At 45.2% G+C, this 21,597-nt stretch overlaps 1 protein-coding gene across 1 annotated transcript in view; it reads left to right on the forward strand.

Annotated features, from left to right (window-relative positions):
* The window catches only part of LOC123508646 (serine-rich adhesin for platelets-like), a 66,740-nt gene that overhangs the window by 16,761 nt on the left and 28,382 nt on the right, over positions 1-21,597 (forward strand). The window contains exons 3-11 of the mRNA XM_045262490.1: positions 1,817-1,852; positions 12,073-12,288; positions 13,341-13,382; positions 14,002-15,399; positions 15,501-15,673; positions 17,490-17,790; positions 18,104-18,269; positions 19,531-19,829; positions 20,053-20,373. Coding sequence (XP_045118425.1) covers positions 1,817-1,852; positions 12,073-12,288; positions 13,341-13,382; positions 14,002-15,399; positions 15,501-15,673; positions 17,490-17,790; positions 18,104-18,269; positions 19,531-19,829; positions 20,053-20,373 — 2,952 coding nt within the window. The remainder of the gene's footprint in view (positions 1-1,816; positions 1,853-12,072; positions 12,289-13,340; positions 13,383-14,001; positions 15,400-15,500; positions 15,674-17,489; positions 17,791-18,103; positions 18,270-19,530; positions 19,830-20,052; positions 20,374-21,597) is intronic.

Genomic DNA, 21,597 nt, shown 5'->3' on the forward strand with positions numbered 1-21,597 from the left:
TCTCTCCCTCTTACGTTCACTTGCCAAGAGACGTCCAGATATTGCAGCGCACGGAGGATCAGGTTGAGCGAGCGTTATCACAGGAGAGGTCAGCAGGAACGAGGGACGAGGCGCAGATGGACGCAGTGTTTATAGATTCACGGAGCGGCATTGTCACCTTTACTGCCCTCCGGTACTGGACTCATATTTCCCTGGCGATAGTCCGGCGGGAATTACGTTAGCGAGGCACTGGCGCTACCGTGGTAATGGGTCTGTAAATAGTTGAAACTGTAATGGGGTCGTACAGTGTTCTCTACAAATGCGGTGCTATCGCGTTACGGGGACGGACGAGAGTGCAAAAGTCACCCCTGGCATTAATTGGGTGATGGATTTATTTCCCATTTCTTTCTTTCTTTTTTTTTTTTTTTTTTTTTTTTTTTTTTTTTTTTTTTAACCATCTTTTCTGTTTTTGTTGATGTTAGGAAGCAGTAGCAGCATCAATAGTAGTAACAGTAGAGATAGTAGTAGTGGTAGTGATAGTGGTGATGGTGATGGTGATGGTGGTGGTATGACATCAAAACAATACACCATCAGAACCTGGATAAGAAAAGGCTGACTGTACGGCGAAGTAAGTGCATTGAGGGGGAAGTCTCTGGGCGGCGTGAGGGCGTGTGGGGCGTGGGCTGGGTCGTAGGGGTCAGGGCCAGCCAATAAAGTTTCTCTCCTGCACCAGCACCGCCACACACAGGTTGATATCTCAGTACCTTACGCTTCACGTCGAGAATGTCAGCGCTCCTTGTATCCCTTTAGTCTTTATTGGACCGCAGCCGACCTTCCGTGAGAGAGAGAGAGAGAGAGAGAGAGAGAGAGAGAGAGAGAGAGAGAGAGAGAGAAAACGTTCTCTCTCGACAGGGAATGACCTCTGTTGAAGTTATTGTCTCCCATTATGTCGTGAAGTGGGGGGGGACCAGTTTAGCCAACCCCTCCACCCACTCTCCCTTTCCCTTCTCTCCCTCTCTCCCGCATCCTCCCGCTTCTCCCCTCTTCCTTCACTCAACCTTTTCCACTCACTCTCTTCCATTCTCTTCTGCATCTCATTCATCTTTGTTTCTCTCCCTCTCTTGAACCGAACACTTAACCTGGCATTACATTAGACAGAGAGAGACAGGGCCAGAGAGAGGGAGAGGGAGTCACCAGTCACCAAGCACCAAACAAAGGCTGTCAATTTCACCCATATACTGGCAGACGAAGCCATACTTTCCCAGATCCTGCTTTTAGGTACTGGCTTCAAAAGGGAAGGTTTTAAGCCTGATTTACCCTTTCCGTGGTGGGCGTGGCGCGAGGAGGACCCCGAACACTGCCTTAAAGGAGGGAGGTAATGTAGGCTCGAAGGGAGAGAAAGGTTATCGGAGGGAAGGGACGAGGAGGCGAGGCACGGGCGTGTTTATACCCACTTTGGTCTTGGAAGGAAGGGAAAAGGAAGGGCGGGAAGGAGGGAGGACAGCGTCTAGAAAAGGAAGAAAGCTTTGTTCTGGTTATATTTCTCTCTCTCTCTCTCTCTCTCTCTCTCTCTCTCTCTCTCTCTCTCTCTCTCTCTCTCTGTGCTGGAATATATGTATCTCCGCTTTTTTAGTGTTTTCGTGTCGTAAAAATAGGTGTAAGATATAGATCAGCGGCAGCAGAGAGTCTAGTCAGCATATGTTCGCTGTCAGACCTGTGGATTATTAAGGGAGCATTTTTTAGTCAGTTCATATTGTTGCACTTGATCGCTTTTTTATTGTATGTGTACTGTATAATGTGATGCGTGATTTTAATGTTCCTATATCTTTCTTTACAGGTGAGAGGCCATGGGAAGGTGACAGCTGGGCGGCAGGTAGGCTGAGGTGAACCGTGTTTGGGCAGATGGCAACCCGGAAAAAATTGTGTTGATAAATTGTGGGAAGGTCGTGTGTGTCTCTTTGTCATTGTCTCTGGTGTTTTGATGTTGCTTATCTTCAAGGATATTCATGACGTGTGTTTGAGTCACCAAGTACCGCGGGATAGGAATTGTACGCAAGGGAAGGGAAAACGAGACACAGGGACACATACTCTTTATCAGTGGCGCCTCATTTCGTACCAGTCGTGAGTCACCAGTCTTATCAGTATTTACTTTTATCAATCTTTCATTTAATCTGATAGCGTTTAATTAGGGGCTAGATATCAGGGTTTGGATGTTCGTTGTCTTCATTATCTCGTGCTTGGCTGTCTGGCGCCCCTGGGATGATAAGGTTGTTCGAGGGAAGGATAGAGGTGGTGGTTTCTGTACAAGTGTGTTGCCTCGGGCTATGGTGATGTGCTTACCTGTTAGTGGTGAGTCGCTCGTGATGAATATGTAACACGGCTTTAGTAAACTGCGTGGTTTGTTTATGAACATGTGTTTGTTTCGAGCTAAACGTGAATGTGAGAAAGCCACACAAGATTATGTAGAGAGAGAGAGAGAGAGAGAGAGAGAGAGAGAGAGAGAGAGAGAGAGAGAGAGAATATATCCTCCAATACACACACACACACACACACACACACACACACACACACACACACACACACACACACACACACACACACAAGCGGTAATCAATTGGACGTAGACACTTGGTCATGCGTGGTGGCAGGGCGTGGTCACCTTGATGTCATGGCACGGGAGGGGGCGTGCGGGGCGTGGGTGTGGCGAGTGTGACACTGTCTAGGGCGTGGCGGCGCTGGGTGTGTCGTGGCGCCGGTGGGTCTTGTTTGTATTGCCTTGCTCTTAATTCTGCTCCATATTCACAATTTTATGGCTCAACTACTTCAGGTAATTAAGTAAAGGAAGGGAGAGTGAAGGGAACAAGTTTGGGTTATTTATAGTTTATACCATCTTATGTAGAGACCAATAAGTCTGCAGCACGAAGGGAACAGGTCCTAATTATCCATATATCCTTAAGACACCCATAGCCCGCCAGCATATCCATATCCAAGAGCTTCCATACCCACTCATACTCTACCTTCACGTATGTCCACACAGACACGCCCACGCTCCACCACCACCGGGAATTAATGGGTTGATTGAAGCTCTCACCCACGTCATAAAAAGTGAAAGGCAGTTATGAAGTAGTTACGAGTCATTAACGCCGTCCAGGGAGCAGCTTTGGAAGTTTGCAATGGGACAGACGCATCAGGGCCGAGTATGGCTGTCTGTACCTGTGTGTGGGAATTACTTTAGTCTACCTGTCTGTTTGGAATGTGAGTCTACCTTTGTTGTTAATTTCTGACCAAGAGCAACTAAAAGACGGTAAAAGTACATAAAGACACACTGAAGATGTCGTTCTTAAAATATGCAAAATAACGATTAGTGTCTTGAAGCCTTGTATGTGCCAACTGTTGATTTTGGCTTCTGTGCTTAGAAGTGACCTGTGTAAACCTAACCTGCGAACAGAGGCATGACATGTTTCTCTCTCTCTCTCTCTCTCTCTCTCTCTCTCTCTCTCTCTCTCTCTCTCTCTCTCTCTCTCTCTCTCTCTCTCTCTCTCTCTCTCTCTCTCTCTCTCTCTCTCTCTCTCTCTCTCCTCCCCCTCACCCCCCACGCACACACACACACGTAAACTTAACTAACCTACGAGACTGGAAAACATGGAAACTCGCTTATCGTTCTTTTGTTTGCTCTCTGAGTTATTTCCTCTTTTGTCCTGATTTAGTACCAGAGAGAGAGAGAGAGAGAAAGAGAGATAGATAGATAGATTGGTAGTATTTAAGGAAGCTTTTCCACATAGTGAGTTCTTGCTTCTGATTAAGTTTTTATTGCACGGTTTAAGAGGACATCCTTATACAACATACGTACATCCTTCTCCCGTTGCCACCGCGCCGCCTGAACTGTGCCGATGCTCGCTGCAACACGCTGCGAACATTCACAGAAGACGTCAAATACTTTTTATGACGAAAGAAAAAAGGAGGAAAGGCGAATCGTCCGTCGACAGGACAAGCAGCGGGAACCCTGACCTAGCGTCACGGGTAGTGGCCATCTCCCCCACCAGCCAGGTGGTCAGGGTAAACCTCCACGAGCGTAGCCTCTTGATTGGTCACAATGGCTGCACCCTACGACGCCTGCTTGCCACTCACAAGGTGCGAATGAGCCTGAGTCGCGGCGGCCGAGTCACCGTCCGAGGCCAGCAGATGAGGGTGGCTAGAGCCGTGGCCCACATCGACTTGCTTCTCCGTGTGCCTCGAGCTGCGGTACATTGCGGCCTTGCGCCACACAGCCTCGGCTCGCAGTATTTACGGCAGGGAATCGGCGCCGTCAGGAAGGAGCAGCACTCCATGGATCAGCCTTCCGTCCTGCATGTCAGCCTGACGGACGGCAGGGACATTTGGGCCAAACCGGAGGTCCTGCGAAGCCTCGGGAGACAAGTAGGAGTTGTCCTCCGCAGGATCTTTGACTATATGTGTTATCCGCACAAGTGAAGGCTACTGCTGCTGCCTCACTTAACCGTGACTATATTTTCTTTATTTCATGACGGTATTTACATAGTTGTTGAACTAACGATCTCGTTATTCCTTCACTTTTTCAGCAGTATGGAAACGTTTCCTGGGAATCAGAAGAGAAATAAGAAAACACGGTTCTGAAATAAGACAGTATTATGAAAGGAGTGGTGATCTCTGGCGCTGGCGAGGAAGTGAGGTGGGCATGGGCGTGAGTTTCCAGCCCGCCTCCTGCCTCCCGGTGACCATCACGCCGCGCCGAGGCTGCAAACGTTGCCATGACTACCGGAAAATCTTTTGTTGCTCGTCAAGTCATCCTGCTCCTCTCGGCCCGTCACTCACGGCAGAAAACGGAGGGTGAGATTGCCTCGAGACTAGCAGTACGTATACTTCGCTGACGGCAATCTTCTGTCATGTTTAGGGGGGAGAAAATTCAGAGAAACGTTCATTATTACATTCACCTTTTTACTACAGAGGAAAAGTAGCAAAGATAAATGTTGGTCTAAAATTGCTATTATATTTATATCATGAAATGTCTAGTAGTACAGAGTTATATATGGTTTCATTGATCCTAAACGCTGACAACGTATTATGTTACTTATGAGAATTGAAACATCGGAAAAAGAAAAAAAAACTCAGATAAACGTTTTATGTATTTTCCATCTTTTCTTCTCGAGTTCGTGTAGAGACCCCACGAGCGGCGGGAAGAGAAAGAATGAATCGATGTGCAGTAATGAATATCCCCCTGACTCACTTTCCACGTTACTCAGTCGGAGGGGCAACAATGGAATGGCAATATACACACACATGTCAACAGGAGAGAGGAAAGCGATGTCGATACTAAAATCCGATGCGTGTGAGTGTGTAACGTGAACCAATAGGCTGGATGCGTAGGTGTGGAGGCTGCGAGGGAAGGTAAGGCGGATGTGCCGGAACAAGTGAAGGACGAGGCTGCTGTTCAACTAGTGCAGCGAGAATCTCAAATCAACATGAGACTCTGGAGATTGCAAAGTTATAACGCCTCTCTCTCTCTCTCTCTCTCTCTCTCTCTCTCTCTCTCTCTCTCTCTCTCTCTCTCTCTCTCTCTCTCTCTCTCTCTCTCTCTCTCTCTCTCTCTCTCTCTCTCTCTCTCTCTCTCTCTCTCTCTCTCTCTCTCGTATTCCAATGGCTTCCTTTTCAATTCCAGGTTCCAAGCACGGAAGTAACTGCGCACCAACCAATAGTCAATCCGTCACTAAACATTTAATTGGACTGTTGTGAAATGCTTGTAACATATTGGCCTTTTATTAAAAATTTCCATGATATAAACAGTACTTACAGATCATATATTTAGCAGAAACACGGAGCAACTGGAATATTACCTGTGTATATCTAACTAATTGTAGGTGGGATGAGAGCATTAATACGGTGCTGTGTGCGTGCGTGTGTGCGTGGATGGGTCAGTTGGTGGGTGGCTTTGTGTGAGAGAGTAGAGGAAGGAAGAGGAGAGCGATAAAGAGAGGGAGGAAAGTGAGGAGAGAAAGCTTGTGTTGGTCATAAGGGTGATGAAGAATATATAGAAAGGCAGTGGAAAGAGCCTTCCCTTAACCCTCTCTTGTCCTCTCTCATGGTCTGAATGCTTCACACTCACACATTTTCCTCATATTTTCCTTGCATTTTTCCCCTATCACGTCCTTGCGGAGTCCTGTGAATTCTGCCACGTACAAAGGAAGGTTCTCATGTTTTGCCGGTGTCAGTGTTTTCATTAGCCCGAGTTCACTTTCCTGTCACATGTTCGCTCTGTTAATCTCTTCATATTGGTTCTCATCTCCCCCGAACTCCTGGTCTCACTGCATTCCCGGCCCTTTCTCTCTCTCTCTCTCTCTCTCTCTCTCTCTCTCTCTCTCTCTCTCTCTCTCTCTCTCTCTCTCTCTCTCTCTCTCTCTCTCTCTCTCTCTCTCTCTCTCTCTCTCTCTCTCTCTCTCTCTCTCTCTCTCTCTCTCTCTCTCTCTCTCTCTCTCTCTCTCTCTCTCTCTCTCTCTCTCTCTCTCTCTCTCTCTCTCTCTCTCTCTCTCTCTCTCGTCCGGGTAATGCGTGTGGTTGCAGCAGTGACTGGGATAATTGCTGTTCACCGGGGCGTGGAGAGAGTGGGAGGGGGGAGAGGGAGAGGCCAAAATGAGAGGGGGGGATCACCCACGCTTCCCTTCCCCCCATTTTTCCCCTTCCCCACATCCTCCCCCTCTTTATCTCGATCTCGCCCCTTCAACTGCTATTATTATTATCATTGCCAGCCTGTCACATCAGCGCCATAAAGGAGCAATGGCCGCGGGATGCCTCGGCACTTAGGGAGACAGAGGAGGAGTGTTACGACTAGTGTTTTCTTCTTGGTGGTAGAGGAAATAAGGAAACATTAAGTCTCTCTCTCTCTCTCTCTCTCTCTCTCTCTCTCTCTCTCTCTCTCTCTCTCTCTCTCTCTCTCTCTCTCTCTCTCTCTCTCTCTCTCTCTCTCTCTCTCTCTCTCTCTCTCTCTCTCTCTCTCTCTCTCTCTCTCGTTTGTAGGAGGGGCATCATCCAGTGGCAACATAGTCAAAAGGAAAAAGTAATAAAGATTTACTAAGATGCCCGTCCTCAAATAGAAACCATAGTAAAAAAAATTGAGGGAAAAGTTGATCTTGAAACCTTTATATTCCAACAACGCTAATAATGGTAATGATTTACAAAGCATGTGGATTCTTAGGTATATTTATCTATGGCACGGAACGAATGAACCTATAGTAAGTTTTCACTGTTATGAAGGGCAAGAACCATTGAGTCCCTCTAAAGTCAGCCTGCCCTTGGTAATTGAAGTCGCACAGTCCTTTAAAGAATGGGACTCACACGCAAAACTAATGGAAGTCCAACGTTACAGGCAGAATTTAATTGAAAAACCTAATGACACTCACGCAAACCTGGAAAACTTAATGCTACTCACGTAAAATCTAATGGAAACTCAATGTCACTAATGGTAAAGTTAATGGCACTCACTCGGGATGACTCAATATCACACGCAAAATAAAATAAAAATCCAATATCACTCACGCAAAAGTAATGGGGAAACGGAACAGCAGACACAGTAAAGTGACCCAAAGATGACCGGGTGCGACTCACAAATGTCCCCTCAACGGCCTCGTCCACCCTTGATATGCTCCAGCGACCCCGAACCTCCCATGTCCAACCAGATGTCTTCGTCAGGAGGGTGGATGGCGAACAGGCGTGACGGGTTTGAGGGTCAGGACGGATAAGCTGATGGGGGAACTCGATCAGAGTGACGGAGGGGCTTAAAGGAAAGGAGGAAATGGTAGCGGGAGAGCAGATGAGGAGCGAGGAAAGAGGAAAGAAGAAAATGAGGAAAAGACGTAGGCGAAAGAGGAGAAGAAGGAGGAAGTTGTAACAAAAAGAGCTGTGAAAAAAGGAAGACGAACACTAGAGAAGATAAATGATTTTGAAACAGGCACATGAAACGGGTACTGGATAGACCAGATGAGGAGCGAAAAATTGAAGAGTGAAGAAAATGAAGTGACGTAGTAGTAGTAGTAGTAGTAGTAGTAGTAAGAGGAGTAGGAGGAGGAGGAAAAAGAGCTCGAGAAACTGGAGAAGGAATGAGGAGAGCTGGAGATGAGAGGAAAATGATGTGGCATGAGAGGGGAGGAGGAGGACGAGGAATAGGAAAAGGAAAAGAGACCCTAGAAACTGGAGAAGGGAAAGAAGACTGGAGAGAACAGAGAGAGAGAGAAGGAGGGGAGGAAAGAGGCTGCAAATTCTTGACCGTGCCCAGGACAATAAAGGCAGCTGCTGGTCGGCAAAGGGAAATTCCGCACAAATCACGGAGATGTTCACACTGTAGCCGCTGACTGACCTTACAACTAATACAACCAGCCTGACACTCCTCTACTGATTCTATTTCCCTTTACCGCCGCAACGGGAAAGCGAGGCATGTACTTGCTCGCAGCGGGAGGTAAATGGCCCACGGTTGTCTCGGATGCGTGTGAACGAGTGTGTTTACGTATTTCAGTTCTGTGTGAGGCGCCGCTCTTCTCTGGTGTTCCCTGTGGTCGTGGCGGAGTCGGGGATTAGTTAAAGTTTATATTAGGTTAAGTTACGATAGGTTAGGTTAGGTTAGGGCTGATGTTGGTTCTCGCTGTGTTTGCGTGATGATCCTGCCGTGACTTTTCAGGTGTCAGTTTTTAAGCCATTACTCCTCGTGTACCCAGTGTCTCGGTATCTCAGTACTATTTTGAAATGCCTCGGATATTGTATTCTCATTGGTGTTATCTCTTTTCCCTTTTTCCAGATTAGAGATTTAGAATTCTTGTTAAACTATCAGTAAAATCATGAAAACTTGTCAGAATCCAGAGAGAGAGAGAGAGAGAGAGAGAGAGAGAGAGAGAGAGAGAGAGAGAGAGAGAGAGAGAGAGAGAGAGAGAGAGAGAGAGAGAGAGAGAGAGAGAGAGAGAGAGAGAGAGAGAGAGAGAGAGAGAGAGAGAGAGAGAGAGAGAGAGAGAGAGAGAGAGAGAGAGAGAGAGAGAGAGAGACACGGACACGCCATAGGGACCGGCCGGACAGCCTGGTGGGAGAAATGCGCGAAGACACCTGTACAAAGCAATACCCTCATTAGCCTCGCCTTCCATCACACCTGAACTGCTTGTCATGGCGAGGCAATTGTCGCAACAAGGACATCAGATCCGGTCCTGAAATTATTACATTTGAATGACGAGCAAAAAGTGGAAATTGAGAAATATCCGTGAAATTCCACATCACTCCCCCACAACTGTCTTTTTCACCACTCCTAAAGCTGATCACTGGACTGGCATTGACTGGCTTGTTATGTAGCAGTGATTAGCGACGGTATCTTGACCCATTAGTCCCTGGTGTCAAGATACGGGATTAGGTTGTGGATGAGATAAGGAGAGAGGGATAAGGTGGCGATAAATGTATGGGGAGAGGGATTACGTTAGGAGTGGAGTGACTGGCTCGGAGGACTCGTAATGGCTAATGACGTTTTTAAACCTTTTATATCAATTGTATTAAATTTTTGGATAATCCTTTTGGCTCGAACTCTTTAGTGGGCCTTTTTTTTCATATTAAGCCATTTTGTTATCTATGAGTAGAATCTTAAGAAAATTTAAAAGATAATATTTTCCTGATTCCAGTGGTAGCTTAACAAAGATTCTACAACATCAATAAGAAAAAAATGATATGTTACATCATCAATAAGAGTGAAAAATATGTGAATCGTCTGTGGCCTTTGTAAAATAGAATTAATTAAAGTAGTAAATTTAAGAGCAAAAATGAAGAAGCGATAGTTTTGGTTCAGGTGGAATGGAATGCTTGGCTGGAAATGGATGGTTAGGTATTCGTCTCGTAGTATTTCCGTGACGTGGGTACTTAGGGCAGCGAGGGGGATGTATTGTAAAGGTGACCCTGGATGCCTCACAGGAGGCTTGTCCTAAGAGTTGCCTGAAGCTATGGCCAGGTAAAAGGAGGTGATTTTAAAGGTATGGTCTAATTCAGTAGCTATTAGTATCTCTCTCTCTCTCTCTCTCTCTCTCTCTCTCTCTCTCTCTCTCTCTCTCTCTCTCTCTCTCTCTCTCTCTCTCTCTCTCTCTCTCTCTCTCTCTCTCTCTCTCTCTCTCTCTCTCTCCTATTTTCCCAGTCACGTATCCTTGCTATCTGACGCAGGGAAAGACGTATCCTTGAGTGTCTGGGTTCCTTCATGTAGGAGTGAGGAGGCTCCCACGGACACAAAACAGCGTGGAAGTTGCTTATCATGGTCACGTGTGTCTCTTCCCTGGCGTATCATCAAAGACTTTGAAACTAATGCAAATTGATGCGCCCGAAGAATAAAAAAGGATACATTACACATTCCCTTTGTAACTAAGACCACACGGGAAGATTTCTTAGGTGTGATGTATTGAAGGTTTATTTTGTCTTTTTTTTCTAATTTTGGAAAACTGAACGAGTCTAAAAACGAAAACGAGGTGTGTGGGTTAGTCTGGCGGGTGTTTTATTAAGCGATTACATCAAAGCGATCACCGCGTCTGCTGCTGCCTTGGGGGACAGTGCGCCCTTTGTTGTATAGGCTCCATCACCACCCTTCACCAGTACCCTTCACCCTCCAGTGTCGCCACCGTGGCCGCTCCTGATGGAAGATAAACACATTGACGGGACTAACAACACCCCTAATATCCGATCCTTTCTGCCATCGAAGCCTAAATCTCTTTTTAAAGAGGATTACTGCTCACTTTTTTCCCCACATGCAGACTAGGCTCAATTCATCCCTCAGGCCGCCACACCCCGCGCGTCAACCCCCTGATGGATCCTCTGTGTCGGAAAATGAACTGCGATTAGACCCGTGCAGCTGCCGCGCCACGGAGGTCTGCACTCTACACTACTACAGTCACGCATAACCTTAATGTTGTGGCGCTTCGAATTGTATAACGACAGATCGGAAAGAGCCTCGGTCCACAGTCTTGGAGAAAGTATGGTGTTTGAGATTAAGGAGTGCATGCTTTCCCGCGTCGCTTGATAACTACCAGGCTTTACTTGGAAGTTGTTATCGTTATCAAGGATGTTTTCATGCTTATATTGATAGCTTAAGAAGAACTCTGCATGTAAGTGGGGGGAAAAAGCACTTGGTAACCTAACTTGTCATCTCCGGCTTTTGAAAACCGTAAGAGAACGAAGCGCCAAGAATCCAAGCCTGAGTGAAACATTTAACTTCGTGTAGAGTGTGCAGTGCAAGGTTCTGTTATTGAATTGCTTGTAGGCGACAGATGCCGGGCCGTTCAGATTAAGCCGCTAAGCTTCCTATATATTGATTCCACGGTGGGGTGCATTGTAGCAGCGACGGTGGTGGTGGTGGTGGTGGAAAGGTGACCTCATGTCGAAATCAAGACAGAACCTGATGTTAATAGTCACTAGGTTTGCATCATTGTGGTTGATACTAACTCTTCATCCCCCCCACCTCTCTCTCTCTCTCTCTCTCTCTCTCTCTCTCTCTCTCTCTCTCTCTCTCTCTCTCTCTCTCTCTCTCTCTCTCTCTCTCTCTCTCTCTCTCTCTCTCTCTCTCTCTCTCTCTCTCTCTCTCTCTCTCTCTCTCTCTCTCTCTCTCTCATAGCTTATCAATGTAAGCAGCACCCAAGGCTGAGGCAAGGTCCACTCTTCTCTGTTAATAGGGATGCATAAGGGGGATGGGGCGCCTCACAGCTAGCAGGAGCAATTAACGCCGTCATGTTCACACACCTGATGCCAATGCCGGTGTTAAAGGGATCAGGTGGGACGAATGGCGACGCTTATTACTGATTATTAAAAGAGGAGAGTAATTATTGAGATGGTTTTGTATTTGGTATTGATTTTCTAGGCAGTGGATTGTGTGTGGGGGGAGGGGGGCTGAGGGGTTAGGGAGTTGATGGTGCAATGTACAAACTATCTAATCATTTGGTTACAGGTATGCTTCATGTACGTACACCAACCTTGCAATTTTTCACTCTACAAATGCTAATCTTATCTTACATTGTCGTCGAAATTATACACGATCTATTGCTTGGTGGAGTCTGGGAGGAGTGCGTGACTTTCCATTCTCTGCAGGAACCTCAGAGCACGTCGGGCAGCGAGTCTGAGGATGAACCGGTAAGCAAACTCCGCCGACTGTCCACCTCTTCGGCTTCCTGCGGCTCAACCTCTGGCTCCTCCTGTCCTCCCTCGCCGCGCCCTGCCGCCCGCCACTACACCCGCCGCGCCAGGACGCTACGCTGGTCCGCTGCCGACGATTCCAGCCTCTCGGAAGCTGGCTCCTACATTGAGGTGAGTCTTGAGCCCCGAGGAGATGTTCCTTTTACCCTCAGCTGATCATTGTGTCTGAAGTTTGAAGAGTTTGCTAAGCTTCATATGTGGGGTTAGGTATATACACCACACATTGCCACACGCTCAGTACTGCTTGTGTTCAATTAAGACTTGTTCGGTCTCACCACCTCCTCGCCGCGTCCCTCTTCTCTGACTGGCTGGGAGTGTCAGGGCGCAGGGAGTGGTAGGAGTGGTGCCAGGCCTAGTTATGGCTGGCACTCGTCTGTGGTTGCATCGGGTTGGCACTGAGTTGTGTAACTTGGCCCAACACATGGTCATTTATTATATATATATATATATATATATATATATATATATATATATATATATATATATATATATATATATATATATATATATATATATTTTTTTTTTTTTTTTTTTACCCTCCTTTCACCTACTGCACCTGACCGCCGCCTCTGCACTCCCCACCTCCCACACACTGCTTGGCTGACTCGCCTCACTTTCATTTTCGTCACGATGGTAGATTTGAGTCGTGTCACTGCTTCATCGTTTAGAGCTGTTCCTGGTTGACTATTGACTGTGCTTTCTCTCTCTCTCTCTCTCTCTCTCTCTCTCTCTCTCTCTCTCTCTCTCTCTCTCTCTCTCTTTCTCTTTCTCCAGATTACTTCATCCCATCGTTTGTTTTTTTGTTGTTTAACTCTTCTTCTCTATACGTTATTAGTTTGTTTTCTCGAGTAATCATAGATCACTTGAGACAAACACTGCAATAATTAAATCTGCTCTATCTTTCGAAATATTTATAGTCTGTTTTTATATTCAATAATTACTTGCATTTTATCTAGTCATTCCCTTGTCCTTCCATTATCCTGTAGCCTTCTCTCACTCCATTCTCCTCTCAATAGCATCCTATCCATTCTTCCCCCTTTCCTCGCTCGCTTCCTCCCTCCCTCCCTCCGTCCTACCCTTCTTCGTGTTGGGTCTTGTTGTGTCAAGACAGGGAAGTCATTTCCTGCATTCAACCGTCTTCCTTTCTCCCTCTACCGGCCCAGCCCTCGCCGGCAGTCGCGGGAGGCAGCCACACACAGGCCCAGGTAAACACAACAGCGTTCCCCCGTTGCCTAACCTCCCACCTAACAGTTGCCCCTCCCTTGCATGACTTGCCTGTCTCTTATCCACTAAGTTTTGTTCTTATCCGCATCACATATTTGCATGTTGACGCCATACTGCTTCTGATGTTTTAGCTTGTAGGTATTTTGTTATTCACGTTAGTCATTAAGGTCCTTGCACACTCAGGTAGGTGTTGGCAACGACTGATAAAGAAGATGATGCAGTTTGTGATGTGTCATGGAGCGGGAGGTGCAGGGCTGGCGTGAGCTTGGGCACGAACGCCACTGATAGTGTTTGTCCATGCTTACATTAGCTCAGTTTAGCCTCGGCAGTGGACATGCGCGCCCAGCCTCACCAGCTCCTCCCAAGTTGAATTACTTACCGGTGTTAGATTATGCATCACGTTCATAACCATGTCCGCAATGTTGAGTGATGTAGCTTCCCTCGTACAGTTCCTGTGCATGGTCTATGTATGTCTTGGTATTCATAGTCAGTTGTTTGTTATTCCCACATAAACCTGATATTGTGGCATGATAGTTCTTTCATAATGGTGATAATTTGAGGTTACAAAATGTGACGCTGTGTTTACTTGGTGTGTTCCAGGATGACTACGTGTGTGTGACTGGGACGTCAGCAAATGACCCTGCGTCCCCCCCGTCCTGCCTTGGCCCTGAGCCAATGGTGATTGAGCCTGACCAACAAAAACAAGGGACCACGGACTCCACCTCAAGTCCAGACTGCGACACTCCAGACGGGGCCCACAGCATCGGCAGCAGCAGCAGCTCGGCGTCAGGTAACCAAGACCCCGTCATGGTGGGGAGTGTCGGCCTGAACACAGTGCGCGCTCGCTGTGGTGAACTGACCACGTCTCCTGACATCCTTGCTGACGTTAACATGATCCACAACACCCATAAGTCCTCTACTGCTGACATCACTACAGAAGGAGAAATGGAGAACATGAATCAGGTGAACGGCAACACTGTGGTGAGCTCCCCGGCGACCACTGAGGACTCCGGCCTCAACTTGAGTTCTTCCTTGAATGAAGTGTCTGGAAGTAGTGAAGTCAGCGGCGTGAGAGACTCGCCATCCAAGACCAGCTGCACAAACGTTGAGCGACCGTCACCGAACTGCGCCATCTTTGACTTCAAGCACCAGGACACCGACACAGAGGAAGCCGCCACCAACACCCACACCGCCACCGCTACCGCCGCCTGCCAGGCCAACCTTAACTTGGTGGAGGGCGACCCGGCCAAGAACAGGCTTTACCAGGTTAGGCGGCGCAGCACCACGCTATGCCGGGAGTCAATCCGCACCAGGCTGGAATTCAGTTGTGATGAGGAGGTGGACCACGATGCCTTGCAGAAGATCATCGACACGGCGGTGCCCGAAGAGCTTGACTGGCTCAACTCCAACATGTCCAGCGACAATGAGGTTAGCGGCACTGAGGAGGAGGTTGTGGTGCACGAGCACATGGATACTGGCAGCGATGGAGGCACCCCGGGACAGCAGCAGGCCCCGCGCGCAGAGCAGCAGCCTACACAGTACCCGGAGGCCCAGCGCTCCATCAGCAAGGAGTCTCTGAACCTGCTTGTGTCTGGCGCTGAGCGGCTAGTGCGGGAGCCAATTGAAGGCGACGAACCGCCCCCGGTGGTGTCCCCGCGGCCGCATCTCCAGCTGCAACTCAACGCCAGCCTGGTGGGTGCGGCGGGCAGCAAGCAGGCCCGGGTCAAGCAGTGGATAGCTTCCCAGCGCCGCGAGGCCCGCCTGTCTGCCTCCTGCGTGCAGGACTCCTGCGATGCCTCTGGTGAACTGACGACCGGCGAGAGCGATGTTGAGTCTGCTTCCTCTGACGACATGGACGCCTCCACCGCCACGCAGCGAGCCACATCCACCAAGGGCTCCCTTCGAGGCTCGCGTGATCCGCTGCCCTCCACGGACAACACCCCTACCACAGAGCGCATAGCCTTCTTCCCCTCTCTGCCGGACTCCGCCCAGCCCAAGGTGAGGCAGCAGTTCAGTAAACAGTACGCCACTTTGGATGACAGGATTTTTTTTATTGAACTGCAAGAAAAAACACATTTTTTTCTTTCTTCCTACAACAGGTTGTTCTACGTAATCGGAAGCGGCGGTCAGGCGAGCAGCGTCCCCTGAGCGTGAGCGAGCTGACACAGTTGGCCGCACGCCTGGACCAGACGCCCTCGTCAGTGTCCGAGACAGCCCTGCACTGCCTGCTGTCTGCCACCCCAGATACCCCGACCAACGACAACCAGGCTTTGTAAGTGTTTACGCCACGCCATTCACGAACTGAGGCGTGCGGTAGTTAACCATAATGTTTAATGATATTGCCTCTCGCTGGCTTGAAAGTTAACTGATAGGATAATGTTTTCGTCTGTTTATCAGTATTTAGAATATTTTTATAAAACACACACACACACACACACACACACACACACACACACACACACACACACACACACACACACACACACAATGAGTGACGCCAGACTGCACGCAGCCTCACCCGGAAGTGCATGGTGTCTGCAGTGGCAAGGTGTTCCTCGCCCGCGCCGCGCTGTCACAAAGGGACACATACTGATCCGGTATCACAGCCACTGAAAATATTACTCTAGCTATTCTGCCACAAAATCAAAATCGGAGAGAAAAATATCGACATCACTGCTTGCCTTGTGAATGTCAGCGAGAAGCGTAAATGATTTTCCGTTCCTGACACCTGCCTCAGCCACTCACACACTCCCTCGCTGCCACCTCCGTCACACCTTTCGCTTCTCAACTCCCGCTCAACACTCGCAGTCGGTAGAAAATTAACGTGGAGACGTTGTGGTCTGTGGTAGCGCGAGAGGCTGGGAAGGCTTGCACAAGGTGAGTGTCTGAAGGAAGCACGAGAGGAAAGAAAGTCACTTCCCGCAAACATTCTTCCCCAGTTAGTCACGTTTGCAGAATTGACAGTCCCTAACCGTCTCTCTCTCTCTCTCTCTCTCTCTCTCTCTCTCTCTCTCTCTCTCTCTCTCTTTCTCTTTCTCTTCTCTTCTCTTCTCTTCTCTTCTCTTCTCTCTTCTCTCTCTCTCTCTCTCTCTCTCTCTCTCTCTCTCTCTCTCTCTCTCTCTCTCTCTCTCTCTCTCTCTCTCTCAACATTTTACCAGCAATCTCTCGCACTTAATAGTGATAGGAGGTCGTGATGGTGGTGTTCCTGCCTCATCTCCCTTCCCGTCGCCAGCTCACAGCGGTACAGGGCGTGGCTACAGTGCCGGGGTGGAATGCGGAATGCTAGTCTCCTCTTTCTAGGACGCCTTTGCGTTGACTTCCGTGGTTCTGCCTCATTAGCCAAGTTGTAGGTTTGCTATGTGCTAGTTATTGTTCCTACACGGTACATGTGGCTTTTTGATGTGTTAATGCGACCACTCTGTCATACCGGGAAGAAACGCTCCGTGTTAAGTTTGCTCTTCTGATCCGATACAAATTGTTACTCTTTATGACTGTATGTAGAGCACAGCGTGGCTAAACACACACACACACACACACACACACACACACACACACACACACACACACACACACGGTAGCTCAGTCGTTAGAGCGCTGGTTTCACAAGCCAGAGGACCGGGGTTCGATTCCCCGGCCGGGTGGAGATATTTGGGTGTGTCTCCTTTGACGTGTAGCCCCTGTTCACCTACGAGTAGCAGTGAGTAAGTACGGGATGTAAATCGAGGAGTTGTGACCTTGTTGTCCCGGTGTGTGGTGTGTGCCTGGTCTCAGGCCTATCCGAAGATCGAAAATAATGAGCTCTGAGCTCGTTCCGTAGGATAACGCCTGGCTGTCTCGTCAGAGACTGCAGCAGATCAAAGTGAAACACACACACACACACACACACACACACACACACACACACACACACACACACACACACACACACACACACACACACACACACACACACACACACACACACACACACACACACACACACACACACACACACACTTATCCATATGTCTTTATTGGTGTCATGTAAAGCTTAAACCAACCTCTTACCGCGCACAGTACCTCTTGATAAAGTTTACTCTTTTCCTCAGCGGACCAACCACTACTACCACCTCTACCACAACCACGACCCCAGGCACCACTTCTACTACTTCCACTACTTCCACCACTTCCACCACCTCCACCACCGATGCAGCCCCCAGCAGTACACCACAAAAGGCCACCTTCGTTACGCCTTCCCCTGCTACTGTTGCGAGTTTGGCCGCCATGTCCAACTCCACCACCATCACCACCAGCATCGCCTCCACGGGCCGTATCTCACCCATCAGCTGCGCCACGGGTTCTCTCAGAAGGAAGAAGACAAGGGCTCGCAGGAAGTCAAATCTGTCGCTGGTAAGAATTACACGGAGATTTTACGTTTTGATATTAACTCATTCATAAACATAATTTTCAAAGCCTACAAAAATAGTTGACAAAAATCTTACGATTTTTCTTCCAACTGATAATGCATAATCTTTGTTAAAGTATCAATAGAATCACTGAAACTACCTGAAAACCACAATAGCTTTCAATAGAATCTTTCAAAACAGGCGAAATAAGGGTTTGCAAATGTTCTAGGATACAAAGTGTTTAGTGTAGTCTGTCCTTCATTAGAGAAAGAAAATGGCTAGGTTATTTCTTCATCTCATTTTCTGTTCTCTTTCAGGGGCGACGTACGGATTCTGGTTCAGAGGGGATCGCTCTCAACCTCTCTGGGGGCTCTGACCACATCCAGGTGTCCCCCACGCGCCGCTTCTCCAAGTCTCACTCCTCTGGTTCAGACACCTGCTCCCACTCCCGCCGACAAATCGTGAAGAGTTCCTCCTTCTCAGGTGAGTCTCAGGATCACTCCAAGCCTGTGTGATTGAATGTTTCTTGTCTGTTACAATATCTCATTATTGATATTAGTTTTTTTTTCCCTTATCATTGGCATTCACGTTGGTATTTCAGTTCTTATCCAAAGGTTTTGTATTTTTGCAATGGTCTAATGAGTAATTGTTGTGAACAAAATTAAGAGTCGGTGAATGAAGAGTTGGTGTAGACTGGTCTTTATTATCTTTCATAAATTTTTTTCTCAATGATCATATATATATATATATATATATATATATATATATATATATATATATATATATATATATATATATATATATATATATATATATATATATATATATATATATATATATATATATATATATATATATATATATATATATATATATATATATATATATATATATATATATATATATATATATATATATATATATATATATATATATATATATATATATATATATATATATATATATATATATATATATATATATATATATATATATATATATATATATATATATATATATATATATATATATATATATATATATATATATATATATATATATATATATATATATATATATATATATATATATATATATATATATATATATATATATATATATATATATATATATATATATATATATATATATATATATATATATATATATATATATATATATATATATATATATATATATATATATATATATATATATATATATATATATATATATATATATATATATATATATATATATATATATATATATATATATATATATATATATATATATATATATATATATATATATATATATATATATATATATATATATATATATATATATATATATATATATATATATATATATATATATATATATATATATATATATATATATATATATATATATATATATATATAACTGAATCTCATTGTCATCATTGTCAGTATGGCTTACCATATTGCTCCTTAGTGATGTATATAATTTTGAATCTGTTACTTAAAACCAGAATATATATATATATATATATATATATATATATATATATATATATATATATATATATATATATATATATATATATATATATATATAGTTTTATGTAGAGTCAAGTTTTGAATCTCTGGTATTCGTCATTGTACTACCATTTACTATTACGTTACTATTATTTGTACATGTAACTTTCCCAGAGTAATGAATATTAATGTCAGGTAATGCTGAAGAATAATTATAATAGTTCTTCATCCAGGAGGATGCCGTGCTGGGTCTGGGGGCATGACCTCCTCCACGGAGAAGTGTGTTTCTGATTGTGGCGCTGTGTTAGGCGTACCAAGGACACCAACCCGCCGTGCGGACAAGGTTTGCTACTCCAGCGACGACTCCCGTTGCGCCAGTCCCGAGCTAATCATTAAGGAGCTGCAGTCCACCCGTAGCCCTGCCCACACTGCCCGCAGCCTCACACAAAGTGATCAGGATGGCCCAAACACCCATGAGGACATGAGCTCCCTCTCAGAGCAGGCATGGGATAACTACCAGGTGAGCAGTCCAGCCAGGCTCATATTGGGAGTAGGGTGGATGGCTCTAATGTGATTCAAAATAAGCCTTCAATTTCCCACGTTTTTTCCTGTAATATTATTAGGTATTTGTGAAAAAAATAGATTGATATAAATGCTTTTGACTGTTTATTATGTAATTTACTGTATCCAAATTCCAGTTTTCATGTTTACTGCCATATATAAAATTTATGCCTGTCTTTCAGGAGTACAAGTACCTGAGTGAGCCATACTCTGAGGACATTGACCAGGATGCGGCCAGGCGGCTGCTGGAATTTGGTGACGACTATCGCAAGTATATTGATTCTGACGGCGCCTCTTCCTTCTCTGGCGTGCCTCATCGCGGCCGCCGCACTCCACCCCACCGCCGCCACCGCTCCCTGGCCCCCTCTGGTCCACGAGATCTGGACTCTGATTCAGACCTGGATGACCTGCACCACGTCATCGACCAGTCCAGGTCACAGCTCACCGTCACAGAGAATGTGCTTAAGAAGTACTCAAGCGAGGCTGGCCTTGGCCTGGACTATGTGAGTATTGTGACTGATGTGCACTTGTAGAGATTACCAGATGTGTCTCATTTGGGAGGTATAACTTGTTCATGAATGGCTTTTATATTGATTAGAGATGTACCGATACCAAAATTTTGGCCGATTCCGATACCGATACCACCTAATTTGGATGATACCGATACTACTACCAATACCGATACCACCGATACCGATACTACTACTTATAGTGATTACTGCACTGGACACCAGGATGAGTTGGTGGACGGCGAGCGTTATCAGATGGGAGGCTTTGTTTTGGGGATGCTGTAAGTCCTTCTGAGAACGTTTGTGAAATAGGAGCAATTCTAGAAGCTTTTTGAAGCCATTTGCAAAGGTAAATTAATCAGTAATTGGAATTAATATCTTCTCAGTCTTCTGATTCTTGTCAGTTATTTTAAATTGTTACTTCTTACTCCTTTAGCGACCATTTGGTCTTGTGCATTTTCATTAGTAATCTTATTGACAATATTTTGGCGATCAAAAATATTTTTAAAATTATTAAAATTGTAAAACAGACACAAAATATTAGCAAAAGAAACTCATTTTGTTGTGTATTTTTCTCTTTAATTAAATCTGACATCCTTTGATATTAATTCATTAGACATTAGTAGACCAATTCAGAAAAATGAGCTTTCACCTAATCTTTTCAATTAAATAGAAAAAGTTTAGTTTATTCTAAATTTCTAGTGTATTGCTATGATCTTAAATAATTAATATGCAACAAATTATACACAATGCACATGATTACAAAACAGAATCGTTACTTTCTTAGTTATGGAATTTTTACATCCTTAGGTTAACACAAGTAACTCAAAAATTAAACTTGCATTAAAATTAATATACATATATAATTCGAGCTTCCACCTATTCCAGTATGATATCTTGGAAAAGGCTAGCACTAGCACTGTTAATTATAAATCAAATAAGAATATGCTGTTATTTACAATAATGCAAAATGCCTAACTATATATATATATATATATATATATATATATATATATATATATATATATATATATATATATATATATATATATATATATACCAAATCATTTTGTTGGATTCTCAATATCTGAAGTTTGACATTCTTAGATTATAGTTAAAAAAACATAAGCTTTTCACCTGTGTGAACTTTGTGTGGGTGGAGGAGCAGCGTCTGACTGAGAGACAGTGAGAATGCGTGGTGACTCATGACCGACCGTG

Source organism: Portunus trituberculatus, chromosome 25 (assembly GCF_017591435.1).
Source record: "Portunus trituberculatus isolate SZX2019 chromosome 25, ASM1759143v1, whole genome shotgun sequence".
NCBI classification, from domain to species: domain Eukaryota; kingdom Metazoa; phylum Arthropoda; class Malacostraca; order Decapoda; family Portunidae; genus Portunus; species Portunus trituberculatus.